The 16,819-nt window shown below is 48.6% G+C and overlaps 1 protein-coding gene across 6 annotated transcripts in view; it reads left to right on the forward strand.

Moving 5' to 3' along the window:
* The window catches only part of LOC134352862 (zinc finger protein 521), a 493,824-nt gene that overhangs the window by 190,376 nt on the left and 286,629 nt on the right, over window positions 1–16,819 (forward strand). For all 6 annotated transcript variants that reach the window (XM_063060438.1, XM_063060392.1, XM_063060401.1 and 3 more), the window contains one exon: window positions 6,095–9,585. In XM_063060438.1, coding sequence (XP_062916508.1) covers window positions 6,095–9,585 — 3,491 coding nt within the window. The remainder of the gene's footprint in view (window positions 1–6,094; window positions 9,586–16,819) is intronic.

Raw genomic sequence — 16,819 nt, forward strand, 5'->3', positions numbered from 1 at the left:
TGAGTGGTGGAGTAGTCAAGAGGGGCCAAATGGCCAACTCCTGCTTTTGCTTCTAATATATTCTTACCTGATTATAAGGTTTGTGTGTGTGTGTTTATTCTATGCTTGTGTGTTTGCTTGGGTCTGTCTATACCCCCTGTGTATGTGTGTAGCAACCCAAAAAGCACCTGTCAGAACTCAGAAAGGAGACAATGTGTGTGTGTGTGTCTGTGTCTGCTTATGTGTGTGTCTGTTTGTATATGCGCACGTGTGATAATTCATGCAACATACATCAAAGTTGCTGGTGAACGCAGCAGGCCAGGCAGCATCTATAGGAAGAGGCGCAGTACTTCCTATAGATGCTGCCTGGCCTGCTGCATTCACCAGCAACTTTGATGTATGTTGCTTGAATTTCCAGCATCTGCAGAATTCCTGTTGTTTGTGATAATTCATGCTTGTTTGTGTGTGCACACCTGTGTCTGTGCCTTGTGTTTGTGTCTGTGTATGTGTGTGTGTGTGTGTGTGTTTGTGTCTGTGTATGTGTGTGTGTGTGTGTGTGTGTTTGTTTCTGTGTGAGTGTGTGTGTGTGTGTTTGTGTGTGTTTGTGTCTGTGTATATGTGTGTGTGTGTGTGTGTTTGTGTCTCTGTGAGTGTGTGTGTGTGTTTGTGTGTGTTTGTGTCTGTGTATATATGTGTGTGTGTGTGTGTGTTTGTTTCTGTGTGTGTGTGTGTGTGTTTGTGTCTGTGTGAGTGTGTGTGTGTGTGTTTGTGTCTGTGTATATATGTGTGTGTGTGTGTGTTTGTTTCTGTGTATGTGTGTGTGTGTGTGTTTGTTTCTGTGTATGTATGTGTGTGTGTGTCTGTGTGTCTGTGTGAGTGTGTGTGTGGAGTGGGGAGGTGAGTAGTGCAGGGTGTCTGTGCATCAAACTCAGAGAGCTGTGTTGATTGTGCACAGCTCCTGGCCCTCTGCTGACATGTTTGAAATGAGAAGAGGATTTGATTTGGTAAATGCTGAGAAACTATTTCCTCTGGTGGGATGTGGGCTTCATGGAGCATGGTGTTAATGTACGTGACGGACCATTCAGGAGAGACATCAAGAAACACTTATTCACACAGAGAAGTAGAAATGTAGAATTCTCTCCCCCAAAGGGCTGTGGTTGCTAGAATAATTGGAGCTTTCAAGACAGAGATCGATAAGTTTTTGTTAGGGAGGTTTATCAAGGGACAGCAGCAAAGGTGGTGAGTGGAGGAGATGGAAATCAGCCATGATTTCATTGAATCACAGAATGGGCTCAAGGGGCAGAATGGCCTTGCCCTAATCTAATATGGATAACTGATAAACCTTCAGGGGAGTAATTAGGAGCCAAAGTTTGGTTGGTAAGAAGAGTTTTGTGGAGATTGTTTGAAACTGATAAGATAAATATTAAGAAGGATTGTGAAGAGTTAGAACAATGTCAGAAGAAATAGTTGGTTAAAATCTCAGCCCAGAGAAATTCCTGCATTTCCATAACACCAGGTCTTGTTCAGTTTGCACAGTATTATACAGGGTCTGGCTGAGGTGTGATCGGTATTGGAGGAAATGCAGGCTGTTGGTAAAGAATACACAGGAACAAGCCCTTCAACCCACGGTGTCTGTGCCAGGCACAATGCCAGTCTAAATAACCCTATCCTTCTGCACATAATCCACATCCCTCCATTCCCTGTCTGTTCGTGTGTCTGTTTAAAAACCCATACAATAGATATTTACCATATCTACTTCCACCACCATTCCACTCACTTAAAAAAATGTCCCCACACATCTCCTCTGAAATTTTCTCTCTCACCTCAAACCTGTGCCCTCTATTTGACACTTCCACCCTGAGGAAAAGACTCTGCCAGCCTACCCTATTTATGACTCACAATTTTATAAGTGCCCCTCAGCCTCCAGTGCTCCAGAGGAATCAACTCGAGTTTGTCCAACCCCTCCTTTCAGCTAATGCTCTCCAATGCAGGCAACATGCTGGTGAACGCCTTCAGTATCCTGCATTATGGCTGTGGTCTTTGCAGCACCACTCCTGCCATCCTCTGCATTTTGTTGCCCCAGTGCCTTTCAGATATGCTGAGAACTCACAACTCAGTCATAAAAGGTTTAGGAACAGCCGGAGTGGAAGTCACTTGGTGCAGTTAGACTGAATGGTACTATAACATGCATGACTGTGGTGGTATGTGAGTCTTCGAGTCATAGAAAACTACAGCACACAAACAGGCCCTTCAGCCCATCCAGTCTATGCTGAACCTGCCTAGTCGCATGAACCTCCACCCGTACCATAGTCCTCCATACCCCTCCAATACATGTACCTATCCAAACTTCTCTTGGACGTTGAAATTGAAATCACATCCACCACTTGCACTGGTGACTCGTTCCACTCTCTCACCACGCTCTGAGTAAGGATGTTTCCCTTTAATAATTTCACCTTTTACCCTTAACCCATGACCTCTAGTTGTAGTCTCACCTAGCCTCAGTGGAAAAAGCCTGCTTGCATTTATCCTGTCTGTAACCCTCATAATTTTGTATACCTCTATCTGCTCAATCTTCTATGTTGTAGGAATAAAGTTCTAACCTATTTAATCTTGCCTTATAACTCAGGTCCTCCAGTCCTGCTAACCCCCTTGTAAGTTTTCTCTGCATTCTTTCAATTTTATTTGCATCTTCCCTGTAGTTATGTGACCAAAACTGCACACGATACTCCAGATTAGGCTTCACCAACATCTTATACAACTTCAACATAACATAAGCCCATAAGGCCAAAAGATATAGGGACAGAATTAGGCCATTTGGCCCATTGAGTCTGCTCTGCCATTTCATCATGGCTGATCCATTTTCCCTCTCAGCCCCAGTCTCCTGCCTTCTCCCCATATCTCTTCATGCCCTGACCAATCAAGAGTCTATCAGCCGCTGCCTTAAGTATACCCAATGACTTGGCCTCCAGAGTTGCCTGTAGCAGTGAATTCCGTAGATTCACCACTCTAGGCTAAAGAAATTCCTTCTCATATCCATTCTAAAAGGATGACCTGCTATTGTGAGGCTGTGTCCTCTGGTTGTAGACTCTCCCACCATCAAGGCCTGCCAACATTCGATAGGTTTCAATGAGGTCACCCCTCGTTCTTCGGAATTCCAGTGAGCAGAGGCCCAGAGCCATCAAACACTCCTCGTATGACCAGCCTTTGAATCCCGGAATCATTTTCATGAACCTCTTTTGAACCCTCTCCAATGTCAGCACATCCGTTCTTAAATAAAGAGCCAAAAACTGCTCGCAATACTCCAAGTGAACCCTCACCGGGGCTTTATAAAGCCTCAACATTACATCCTCGCTTTTATATTCTAATCCTCTTGAAATGAATGCTAACCTTGTATTTGCCTTCCTCACCACTGACTCAACCTGCAAATTAACCTTCAGGGAATCCTGCACGAGGACTCCCAAGTCCCTTTGCACCTTAGATTTTTGAATTTTCTCTCCGTTTAGAAAACAGTCAACTCTTTCATTTCTTCTACCAAAGTGCATGAAAGGGTAGACTATTTTCTCCTGACTCATGTACTCAGTACATTGATCTATGAAGGCCAATGTGCCAAGAGATTTCTTAACAACCCAATGTGCCAGTGATGCCACTTTCACTGAGTTATGGACTTGTATTCCCAGATCCCTTTGTTCCACTGCATTCCTTAGTGTCCTACCACTGACTGTATAAGCCCTACCCCGAGTGATCCTCTCAAAGTACAACACCTCACACTTGTCTGCATTAAATTCCATCTGCCATTTTTCAGCCCATTTTTCCATCTGGTCCAGGACCCACTACAGGCTTTGATCGTCTTCCTCGCTGTCCACTACACCCCAAATCTTGGAGTCATCCAGTTAAGTACATTACCATCCAGATTGTTCATATAGACGAAAACAACAATAGACCCAGCACCGATCCCTTCAGCACTCCACTAGTCACAGGCCTCCAGTGAGAGAGAATGAACACGTGTATTTCTCGAAATTTCCAGCATCTCTTACTTCTCTGTGTGAACGTGTGTTTGATCTTGTGTGTTAGGTAATGAGTTAGTGGGTAAATGTGCAGGAGTATGTCATTGGTAACTGGACTATTGCTGCCGGTAGAGTGAAAAACTTCGTTCTGTGTGCCAAACAGATCATACCATTACTTCAGTGCAGGTGGACAATAAAGCACAAAGTCGTAGAGAGGTAGATTGTGAGGTCAAGAGTCAACCTTAATGCACGAAGGGAATATCCAATAGTCAATAGCAGTAGCCGCCACCCCACCCACCTCCATCTTCAGAACATCATTCTCTAATTTATACCATCTTCAACATGATCCTACCACTGAACACATCTTTCCTTCTCCTCTCCCCACCCTTTCCATTGGGATTGCTCTCTTGTTCACTTGTCCCTCTCCACTGACCTCCCTCTTGGCATTTAACACTGCAATCGTGACAAGTGCTACACCTGTCCAGATACAGTACCCCCTGCTTCCTTTGGGGCCTTCTCTACAGTGGTGAGTCTCAACATAGATTTGGGGCTACTTCACCGAGCACCTTTGCTCCATTCACCGTAAAAGGTGGGATTTCCTGGTGGCCATCTGCTTCAATTCGACTTCCCATTTCGTCATTTCAGTCTATTGCCACCTGTACTGTCACTTTCAGGTTGGAGAAGCAATACCATATTCTGTCTGGATAGCCTCCAACCTGTTGGCATAAATATCAATGTCTCTGCCTCCTAATAAACTCTCCTCCTTCTCCCTTCTCTATTCATCCATTCCCATTCTGGCTCCCTCTTGCCCCATTGCTGCCCATCACCTCCCTCCGGTATTCCTTCTCCTTCCCTTTCTTCCATGTCCATTCTCCTCTGCTGTCAGATCCCTTCTTCTTCAGCCCTTTACCTCTTCCACCTATCACTTCCAAGCTTCTTACCTCTTCCACCTATCACTTCCAAGCTTCTTACCTCTTCCACATCTGCCCTCCTTCCCCACATTTGGGTTTTCTTATCACCTGCCAGCCAGTACTCCTGGCCCTCTTCCACCCTCTTATTCTAGCTTCTTCCTTTTCCTTTCCAGTCCTGATTAAGAGTCTCGGCTCAAACTGTCGACTGGTTATTCCTCTCCATAGATGCTGCCTGACTTGCTGTGTTCCTCCAACATTCTGTTTGTTTTGCTCTGCCCTTTCAGCACCTGTAGGATCTTGTGTTAGGGATAGAAACTGTTCTTGAGCTTGATGGTACAAGCATCGCAGCTTTTGTATCTTCTGCCCAATGAGAGTCGCAGAAGAGAAAATGTCCAGAGTGCTGGATTCGGGGGTTTTGATTACGCTGGCTCTTTTACTGAAGCAGTGAGAAGTGTAGACTGGATGGATTAGTGTCTGTGCCAATGTAAGTGTGAGTGAATGAGGATGAGTGTGAGTGTGAGAGAAAGATTGTGTGTGTGTGAAAGGGAGAAAGTGTGTGTGTGTGTAAGAGAGTGTGTATGAGAGTGTGTGTGTGTGTGTGTGTGTAAGAGAGAGTGTGTGTGAGAGAGAGTGTGAGTGTGAGAGAGATTGTGTGTATGAGAGTGTGTGTGTGTGTGTGTGTGTAAGAGAGAGTGTGTGTGAGAGAGAGAGAGTATGAGTGAATGAGGATGAGTGTGAGTGTGAGAGAGATTGAGTGTATGAGAGTGTGTGTGTGTGAGTGTGTGTATGTATTTGTGTGTGTGAGAATGTGTGTGTGTGTTTGTGTGAACATGCGAATGTTCTCGTGCTGTGGCAGCAGCGAGAAGTGCAGTCAAACTTTGAAAGCAAATTTCCTGCAGTTAAGGATGTCAACCTGAAATATCAACTGCCTACATCCCGTCACAAATGCTGCCTTACCTACAAGCATTGTAATACCTTTTAATTAACTACGCTCATTAATTCAAACGTAGAACAGTACACCACAACGTCTGTGCATACCATGATGCCGATCTAACTAATCCTGTCTGCCTGCATGTGTCCCTATGCACCTTAAATATACACAATGGGCTGAGATGATGGTGGGAGGGGTAGGGGGTCACAAGTGTAGCGGGGATGAACGGTAACGCGCACTGACCACCCTCTCTTCTCTCTCCCTTGCAGACGGCCCAGATGTGGAGGATGACCCCTCGTGCTCGTGGCCCCCCTCCTCCCCGTCCAGCAAGGACCAGGGCTCGCCGAACCACGGTGAGGGTCTGGAGGTGGGCGAGGAAGAGGGCGGCGCCGGGCTGCCCTACCCCTGCCAGTTCTGCGACAAGTCCTTCAGCCGGCTGGGCTTCCTGAAACATCACGAGCAGACGCACGGGGACAAGCTGCCTTTCCGCTGCACCTTCTGCAGCCGCCTCTTCAAGCACAAGCGCAGCCGCGACCGTCACCTCAAGCTCCACACTGGGGACAAGAAGTACCACTGCAGCGAGTGCGAGGCCGCCTTCTCCCGCAGCGACCACCTCAAGATCCACCTCAAGACCCACGCCTCCAGCAAGCCGTACCGCTGCCCCGTCTGCCGTCGCGGCTTCCTCACCCCCAGCTCCCTCAGTGGCCACATGCAGGTTCACGAGAAGCCCCGGGGCGGGTCTTCCCCTCCCCCCTCCGCTCCCTCCTCCACCTCCTCTTCCTCCTCCTGCTCCGCCGCCGCCCTCTCCAGGCTGGACGGCTGCTGGAGGCCGCCGGAGAGCCGGAAGTGCAGCCGGTGCGAGGAGGGCTTCGACCTGCCCGAGGAGCTGCAGCGGCACATCGGGGAATGCCACCCTGAGCGCTCGCCCTCCGAGGAGGACGGCGGGGTCGGGAGCGTGGTCCTGGCCCCCGCGCCTGGCTCCGGCCCCGCCCTCCAGTGCGCCTGCTGCTCCGAGCCCTTCGCCGAGGAGGGGGCGCTGCTGGCCCACGCCGGCCGCGCCCACTGCCGCGACCAGCCGCCGCGCTGCGGCCTCTGTGCCCAGCGCCTCCTCTCCGCCGAGGAGCTGCGGGCCCACCTGGACGCCCACCGGCGGGCGGAGGCCGCCGGCAGCCGCAGCCCCTCAGTGGTGACCCTGGGCTATGCCTCCGTCTCCAGCACCACGCCCGACTCCAATCTGTCGGCCGACAGCTGCTCCGCCGTGCCCGACGGGGGCAACCCCGCTCCCCAGCCTCAGCCCCAGCCGCTACTGCTGCTGCCCAGGCAGCGGAGCAGGAAGAGGGGGTCGCAGTCAGCGCCAGAAGGGGCGGGCCCCCTCCTCAAGCGGCCGCGGGAGAGCTACAGCTGCGCACACTGCGCCCAGCGGGCCTTCAGCAGCCTGCCCGTCCTGCAGGCCCACCTGAAGGCTGCACACCTGGACCAGCCTGAGCAGCTGCACCCCTGCCAGCTCTGCCTGGAGAGCCTGCCCTCCCTCCTCAACCTGCATGAGCACCTGCGACAGGCCCACGGTGGTGAGGCGGAGCAGGCCCTCCCTCCGGCGCCGGCCGCCATCGCCACTGCCGGTGGGGGTGGCTCCTCCTCACCCTCCCCTTTCCCCTGCAACTTCTGCTCGGAGGCACCGGCCGATCTGAACAGCCTGCAGGAACACATCCGCCGCTGCCATAGCCTGGCCACCGGACAGCCCCCTTCCAAGGGCAGCAACGCCTTCTTCTGTCCCCACTGCCTGATGGGCTTCCTGACGGAGGCCTCGCTGGAGGATCACGCCCGGCGTTCCCACTCCCAGACCACGCCGGCCCCCAGCCTCGACTCGCCCTCACTCCTCGCCACCACCGCGCCCCACCAGGAGCCTCTGCTGGAGGTCTACTCCTGCCCCTACTGCACCAACTCGCCCGTGTTCAGCAGCGTGCCCCGGCTCAACAAGCACGTGAAGGAGAACCACAAGAACGTGCCGTTGGCCCTGGCCTACGACAACGGTAGCCGCAGATCGAGCCCTGCCTCACCCGAGCAGGGGGGCCCCATCAAGGCAGGCCAGGGGGGGTCCCAGCTCCCGGGTGAGTACACCTGCAGCCAGTGCGGCGCCAAGTTCGCATCGCCAGATGGCTTCCAGGCGCACCTGAAGACGCACCTGGGCACCGTCCAGAGGAAGCTAGCCTGCCCGCAGTGCAGCAAGGAGCTGCCGTCCCACGAGGCGCTCCTCAAGCACGTTACCGTCCACTTCACGGTCACCTCCACCTACTACATCTGCGAGAGCTGCGACAAGCAGTTCACCTCCGTCGACGACCTGCAGAAGCACCTGCTGGACATGCACACCTTCATCTTCTTCCGCTGCACCCTGTGCCAGGAGATCTTCGACTCCAAGGTCTCGGTCCAGCTGCACCTGGCTGTCAAGCACAGCAACGAGAAGAAGGTGTACCGCTGCACCTCCTGCAACTGGGACTTTGCGGGCGAGGCGGAACTGCAGCTGCACGTCAAGCTGAACCACCTGGAGCACCGCGGCAAGGTTCACCGCTGCATCTTCTGTGGCGAGGTCTTCGGCACGGAGGTGGAGCTGCAGTGCCACGTCACCAGCCACAGCAAGAAGTACAACTGCAAGTTCTGCAGCAAGGCCTTCCACGCCATTATCCTGCTGGAGAAGCACCTGCGCGAGAAGCACTGCGTCTTCGAGGGCCGGGGGCCGGCCTGCGCCGCCAACGGGGCCTCCGAGCCGCTGCACAAGGAGGACGAGGAGGCAGCGGCGACAGCAGCTGAGCTGCAGACCATCCTGGCCAACCACCGGGAGGCCCAGAGCAGCCGGGACGGCAGCGAGGAGGACCTGGACGGGGCGGAGACCATGTACGCCTGCGACATCTGCGGGGCGGCCTACACCATGGAGTCGCTCCTGCAGAACCACCAGCTCCGGGACCACAACATCCGGCCCGGAGAGAGCGCCATGGTCCGGCAGAAGGCCGAGCTGATCAAGGGCAGCCACAAGTGCGACGTCTGCTCCCGGACCTTCTTCTCAGAGGGTGGGCTGAGGGAGCACGCCCAGACCCACCTGGGCCCGGTCAAGCACTACATGTGCCCCATCTGCGGCGAGCGATTCCCCTCCCTCCTCACCCTCACCGAGCACAAGGTGACGCACAGCAAGAGCCTGGACACCGGCACCTGCCGCATCTGCAAGATGCCACTGCAGTCGGAGGAGCAGTTCCTGGAGCACTGCCAGATGCACCCTGACCTCAGGAACTCCCTGACCGGTTTCCGGTGCGTGGTCTGCATGCAGACCGTCACCTCCACACTGGAGCTGAAGATCCACGGGACCTTCCACATGCAGAAGACGGGCGGCGCCCCGGGGGGGCAGCAGGCCCAGCGGGGGCAGCCCCTGCCCAAGCTTTACAAGTGTGCCTCTTGCCTACAGGAGTTCCGCTGCAAGCAGGACCTGGTGAAGCTGGATATCAATGGGCTACCCTACGGACTGTGCGCCTCCTGTGTGGGTGGCGGCGGCGGCGGGGGAGGCGGGAAGCGGACCAGCACCCCTCCCGCCGGCCCCGAGGGGGGGCTGCCCCAGAGCCGCTGCATCAACTGCAACGTGAAGTTCGAGAGCGAGGGCGAGCTGAGGAGCCACACCCTGTCCGCCCACCCTGAGCCGGCACCCGACGGCCCCAGGCGCCCCAAGACACCCCAGGTCTCTCCCCTGTCCAAGGTCAGCCCGCCGCAGCCGGAAGAGGTAATGGCGAGGGGGAAACACGGGGCGGGTTACAGGGCTGCAGGGTGCAGGAAGGGCATGGGGACTTTGGTTGTGGTGCAGGAGAAGTTCACTGGAATGCTGCCGGGCTTGGAGGGTGTGAGCTGTAAGGAGAGGCATGGAGTCAGGTCCTTTGGCCAAACGGTTCTAAGCTGACCAGTCTCCATCTACTGCCCTTCCATAGGGTCACAGAGTCAAATGGCATGGGAACCGCCCCTTCAGACCGACTCATCCACACTAACGAAGATTCCCTGTTGAATCTGCTTCACTCTCCTGTCATAGGATCGTAGCATGGAAAATGGCCTTTTGCTCAACTGCTCCATGCTGGCCAAGATTGAGATTGGTTTGCCATTGTCACATGTACCAAGCTACAGTTAAAAGCTGGTCTTGCATACTATTCAGACAGAGCAAATCATTACACAGAGCATCGAGGGTAGAACAAGGTAAAACAATAACAGAATGCAGAGTAAAATGTTACAGTTACAGAGAAAGTGAATTGAGGGTAGGCAATACAATACATTACAATACGAGATTAGACAATGAGAATAGAATCAGGTTTATCACCAGCATGTGTCGTGAAATTTATTAACTTAGCAGCAGCAGTTCAATGCAATACATAATATAGAAAAAAATAAATGAAATTTTAAAAAGTAATCATAAATAAACAAGTAAATCAATTACAGTATACGTATATTGAATAGATTTTAAAAAGTGCAAAAAAAAGACATACTGTGTATTAAAAAAAGTGAGGTAGTGTCCAAGGGTTCAATGTCCATTTAGGAATTTAATGTCCTGGGGCAGCAGGCTGAGGGTAGCAGACACCAACAGAATCAACAAACCCATTCGTAAGGCCAGTGATGTTGTGGGGATGGAACTGGACTCTCTCACGGTGGTGTCTGAAAAGAGGATGCTGTCCAAGTTGCATGCCATCCTGGACAATGTCCCCCATCCACTACATAATGTACTGGCTGGGCACAGGAGTACATTCAGCCAGAGACTCATTCCACCGAGATGCAACACAGAGCGTCATAGGAAGTCATTCCTGCCTGTGGCCATCAAACTTTACAACTCCTCCCTTGGAGGGTCAGACATCCTGAGCCAACAGGCTGGTCCTGGACCTATTTCCTGGCATAATTTACATATTACTATTTAATTATTCATAGTTTTATTACTATTTAATTATTTATGGTGCAACTGTAACGAAAACCAATTTCCTTCGGGATCAATAAAGTATGACTATGATTATGAATCCAATGGCAGAACGGAAGAATCTGTTCCTGAATCGCTGAGTGTGTGCCTTCAGGTTTCTGTACCTCCTACCTGATGGTAACAGTGAGAAAAGGGCATGCCCTGGGTGCTGGAGGTCCTTAATAATGGACACTGCCTTTCTGAGACACCGCTCCTTGAAGATGTCCTGGCTACTTTGTAGGCTGGTACTCAAGATGGAACCCAAGAGTGATTGTGAGGTCAAGAGTCTGTCTTATTGTACTAGAGAGCCATTCAATAGTCTAATAACAGCAAGGGTGCAGCTGTTTTTGAACATGCTGCCTTGTGATTTTATGCTTTTGCATGGCACTCTGTATAGCTTTTTACTGGTGCTCCGGTTGCCATTGCCTTGCAGACGAGAGATCCATGGGGACGGACGGGAACAGAGAGTGGAGTGGCTGTGCAGAAAGATGTTGTTAAGCCTACATACAAGGTCAGGATTCAAAAGGTCAAGCATGTGGGACTAATGTCCTGAGATGAGTTTATTTCAATGTGAGGGGTATTGTCGGAAAGGCAGCAGACCTTAGGGCATGGATCAGCAAGTGGAATTATGACATTGAAGCCATTGGTGAGACTTGGTTGCAGGAGGGGCAGGACTGGCAGATCAGTGTTTTGGAGTTCCATTGTTTTAGATGTGAGAGAGTGGTCCCAATGAGGGAGTGCAATACTACATCTCCTATGAGGGAAACGCTGAAGGGGGAAGGGTGGCATTACTAGTCAGGGAAAATGTCACGGCTGTGCTGAAGAGCTCATCTAGTGAGGCTTTATGGATAGAACTGAGGATTAAGAAAGGTATGACCACGTTAATGGACTTATATTACAGACCGCAGCATTTAGAGGAGCTAATTTGTAAAAATTGCACGCTGTTACCAGAAACATGAAGTTGTGATAGTAGATGACTTTAACTTTCCATATATTGACTGGGACTCCCATTCTGTAAAATGACTGGATGGGAACGATTTTGCCAAATGTGTTCAGGAAAGTTTCATCAACCAGTACATAGAAGTCCCAACTAAAGAGTGAGATACTAGATCTCCTGTTAGGGGATGAGACAGGGCAGTTGACAGAAGTTTGTGTAGGGGAACACTTTGCATCTACTAACCATAATCCTATTAGTTTCAAGGTAATTATGGAAAAAGACAGGTCTGGTCCTTGGTTTGAGATTCTAAATTGGAGAAGGGCCAATTGTGATGGTATCAGAAAGGATCTAGCAAGTGTGGATTGGAACATGTTGTTTTCTGGCAAAGGTGTACTTGGTAAGTGGGAGGCCTTCAAAAGTGAAATTTTGAGAGTAGAGATTATATGTTCCTGTCAGAATAAAAGATCTGATAGATTCCCTGTCAGATTTAGGGAAACTTGGTTTTTGAGAGATATTGAGGCCCTGGTTAAGAAAAAGAAGAAGGTGCAGAGCAAGTATCGGCAAACAGAAATAAATGAGGTGCTTGAGGAGTATAAAAAATACAAGAGAACACTTAAGAATGAAATCAGGAGGGCTAAAAGAAGACATGAGGTTCATGTAGCAGACAAGCTGAAGGAGAATCCTGGTGGCTTCCATAGATATATTGTATTAAGAGCAAAAGAATAGCAAGGAATAAATTGGTTCTCTGAAAGATCAGAGTGGTAGTCTATACACGGAGCTGAAAGAGATGTGGGAGATCTTAAATTAATTTCTTTGCATCTGTATTTACTTGGGAGATGGACACAAAGTCTATAGATGTGAGGCAATTCAACAGCGAGGTTATGGAAACTATACAGATTACAGAGGAGGAGGCAAATTAAATCCCCAGATTCTGACAATGTGTTCCCTTCTACCCTGTGGGAGGCTAGTGCAAAAATTGCAAGGGCCGTAGCAGAGGTATTTAGAACATCCATAGACACAGATGAGGTGCTGGGTTTTTTGTTTAAGAAAGGCTCTAAGAATAAACCAAGAAATTATAGGCTGGCGAGCCTGACATCAGTAGTGGGAAAGCTACAGAGAGGTATTCTAAGGGTCTGGATATACAAGTATTTGGATAGACACAGACTGATTAGGGATAATCAGCATGACTTTGTTCATGGTAAGTCGTGTCTAACCAATCGTACAGAGTTTTTCTGAGGAAGTTACCAAGAAAGCTAATAAAGGTGAGGCAGTGGATGTTGTCTACATGAACTTTAGCAAGGTCTTTCACAAGGTCCCACGTGGGAGGTTGATCAAGATGGTTCAGTCGCTTAGCATTCAAGATGAGGTAATAGGTTGGATTAAACATTGGTTTTGTGGAGTGGTTGTAGATGATTGCCTCTTTGATTGGAGGTCTATGTTGCAGGAATCGGTGCTGAGTCTAATGTCATCTATATCAATGATCTGGATGAAACGTTGTACACTGGATCAGCAAATTTGCAGTTGACACCAAGATTAGGGGTGCAGTCAATAGCAAGGAAGATTATCAAATCCGCAACAGGATTTAGACCAGCTGGTGAAATGGGCTGAAAAATAGCAGATGGAATTTAATGCAAATGAGTGGGAGGATTTACACTTTGGGAGGACCAACCAGGGTACTGTAGGTCTTACGTTGTAGGACACTGAGGAGTGTGGTAGCTCAGAGATATCTGGGAATACAGATACCTAATTCCTTGAAACAGGGCGATAGGGTTGTAAAGAAAAGAAAGCTTTTGGCACATTGGCCTTCATAGGTCAACGTACTGAGTACAGGAGTTGGGATGTAATGTTGAAATTGTATAAGCGAAGACTCATTTGGAGTATTACGTGCAGTTTTGGTTACCTACCTACAGGAAAGATGTAAATAAAATTGAAAGAATGGAGAGAAAATTTACAAGCATGTTTCTGGAACTGGAGGGCCTGAGTTATACAGAAAGATTGGGTGAGTACTTTATTCCCTAGTACATAGAAGATTGCGGGGAGATTTGACAGAGATATACGAAGTTAGGAGAGGTATGGATAGGGTAAATGCAAGCAGACTTTTTCCACTACAATGATGCCACTTTCAAGGAATTATGTAGCTGTGTTCCCAGATCCGTCTATTCTACTGCATTCCTCAGTATCCTACAGGGTGAGGCTACAATTATAGGTCATGGGTTAAGGGTGAAAGGTGACATCTTAAGGGGAACATGAGGGGAACTTTCTTCGTTCAGAAGATGGTGAGAGTATGGAACGAGCTGCCAATGCAAGTAGTGGATGTGAGATTGACCTCAACATTTATGGAAATTTGGATAGGTACATGGATGGGATGGCTATGGTCCAGGTGCAGGTCGACGGGAGCAAGCATATTAATGGTTCAGCACAGATTAGATGGAATGAAGGGCCTGTTTCTGTGCTGTAGTGTTCTATGATTCTATGACTCTAAGTGTCTTCTTCCAGATGAGAGGGGAGAGAAGACAGAATATCTGGGGTGGGTAGGAGCTTTGATTATGCTGGCTGTTTTCTAAATGTAGAGATGTGGACATTATGTAATCAGAAGGGATTATTTTTGTCAAGCATTTAATTGCTAGATTAATTAGCTTAGCACCAAATTATAGGCTGAAGGGGCTTTTCTCATGCAGTATTGTTCTATGCTCTAGAATTAGGCCATTCAGGCTCATCAATTCTGCTCCACCTTCAGTCATGGCTAATTTCTCAACCCTTACCAATCAAGAATCAATCAATTTGTGCCTTAAAATACACAATTCACTGTGGCAACAAATTCCACAGATTCACTATCCTCTATCTGAAAGAATTCCTCCTCATCTCAGTTCTAAAGGGACATCCTTTATTCTGTGTGCCCTAGCCTCCTAGATCCTAGACCCTCCTACTGATGGAAATATCCTCTCCATGTCCATTCTATCTTGGCCTTTCAGTGTAAGGGAGGTTTCAAAGAGATTCCACCTCCCGCCCATCCTTCTGAATTCCATGGGGTTGAAGCCCGGAAGCATCAAACACTTCTCATTTTTTTTTTAGCATTTCATTCAGTGTGATAGAGCACTACAGCACAGAAAAAAAGCCCCTTCGGGCCATCTACTCTATGCCAAAATATTATTCCACCTCGAACCATCGACCCACACGCACCTGGACCATAGGGCTCTATACCTCTCCTCTCCATGTACTTATCCAAACTTCTCTTTAATGCTGTAATCAAGCCCACATCAAGTAATTCCTCTGGCACCTCATTTCACACTGTCACCACCCTTTGAATGAAGTTCCCCCTCATATTTTCTTTAAACATTTCACCTTTCACCCTTAACCCTTCTGGTCTCATCCAACCTCAGTGGAAAAAGCCTGCTTGCATTTACCCTATGTACTGTATACTCCTCCTAATTTTACATGTCTGTATCAAATCTCCCCTCACCTCCTATGATCTAGGGAATGAAACCCTAACCTATTCAATCTTTTCCTATAACTGAGATCCTCAAGTTCTGGCAACATCCTTGTAAATTTTCTCTGTATTCTTTCAATCTTATTGATATCTTTCCTTATATAGTTGACTGGAACTGCACACAATACTCCGAATTAGGCCTCACCAATGTTTTAAACAACTTCAATATAACATCCCAACTGCTATTATCAGTACTTTGATTTATGAAGGCGAATGTGCCAAAAGCTTTCTTTACAACCCTATCTACCTCTAACACCACTTTCAAGGAATTATAGATCTGTATTCCCAGGTCCCTCTGTTCTACTACACCAATCAGTTCACTACGGCTCACTGTGTAAGTCCTACCCTGGTTTATACTCCCAAAGTGCAATACCTCATACTTATCTGCATTAAATTCCACCTGCCATTTTTCAGCCCATTTTTACAGCTGATCCAGACCTTGTAGCAAGCTTTGACAATCTACACACAAATCTTATTGTCATCCGCAAATTTGCTGATCCAATATACCACATTATCATCCAGATCTTTGATATAGATGACAAACAGGAACAGAACTAGCACCGATCCCTGTGGCACATCACTAGTCACAGGCCTCCAGTCACAGGGAACCATCTACTACCACTCCCTGGCTTCTCCTGTGAAGCCAAATTCTAATCCATTTTACTACCTGATCCTGAATGCCAAGTGACTGAGCCATCCTTCCATGTGGGACCTTGTCAAAGGCTTTGCTAAAGTCCATGCAGATAGCATGCACTGCCCTGCCTTCTTCTACATTTCTGTTAACTTCCTTGAAAAACTCTGTAAGATTGGTTAGATATGATCTACCTCACACAAAGCCATGTTGACTATTCCTAACCAGTCCCTGTCTATCTAAATACGAATATATATCAAGTTCCCTAGAATACCTTCCAAAAACTTATCCACTATTAATGTCAGGCTCACCAGCCTATAATTTCCCTGCTTATTCTCAGAGTCTTTCTTAAACAGTGGAACAACATTAGCTATCCTGTGCCTCTCCAGCACCTCACCTTAGGTCACTTTAAATATCTCTGCTAAGGCCCCTGGAATTTCTGCACTAACCTCCAACAAGGTCTGTGAAAACACCTTGTCAGGCCTTGGGGATGTGTCCACCTTAATTTGCTCTGTAATCTGTATAGGGTTCATGACCTCACTGCCGTTTTGCCTCACTTCTGTAGACTCTGTGTCCATCTCCTCAATAAATACAGATGCAAAAAAATCCATTAAAGATCTCCCCCATCTCTTTTGGCTCCATGCATAGATGACCACTCTGATCTTCAAGAGGATCAATTTTGTCCCTTGCTATTCCTTTCCTCTTAATACAATATTTCTGCACAAGATATTGGGATTCTCCTTCAACTTGTCTTCTAGAGCAACCTCATGCCTTCAGGTTTCCTTCTCAAGCGTTCTGCCAACTGTACTCTTTTCAATAGCTGCTTGGCCTGCTGAGTTCCTCCAGTATTTTGTGTGAGTTTCCTGCATTCCTTATACTCCGTAATTGTCTGTCTATACCTGCTATGCACATACTTCTTAACCAGGGCCTTAATATCCCTCAAAAACAATGTTTCGCCTTTTATTGTAATAGG

Source organism: Mobula hypostoma, chromosome 1 (genome assembly GCF_963921235.1).
Source record: "Mobula hypostoma chromosome 1, sMobHyp1.1, whole genome shotgun sequence".
Lineage (NCBI taxonomy): Eukaryota > Metazoa > Chordata > Chondrichthyes > Myliobatiformes > Myliobatidae > Mobula > Mobula hypostoma.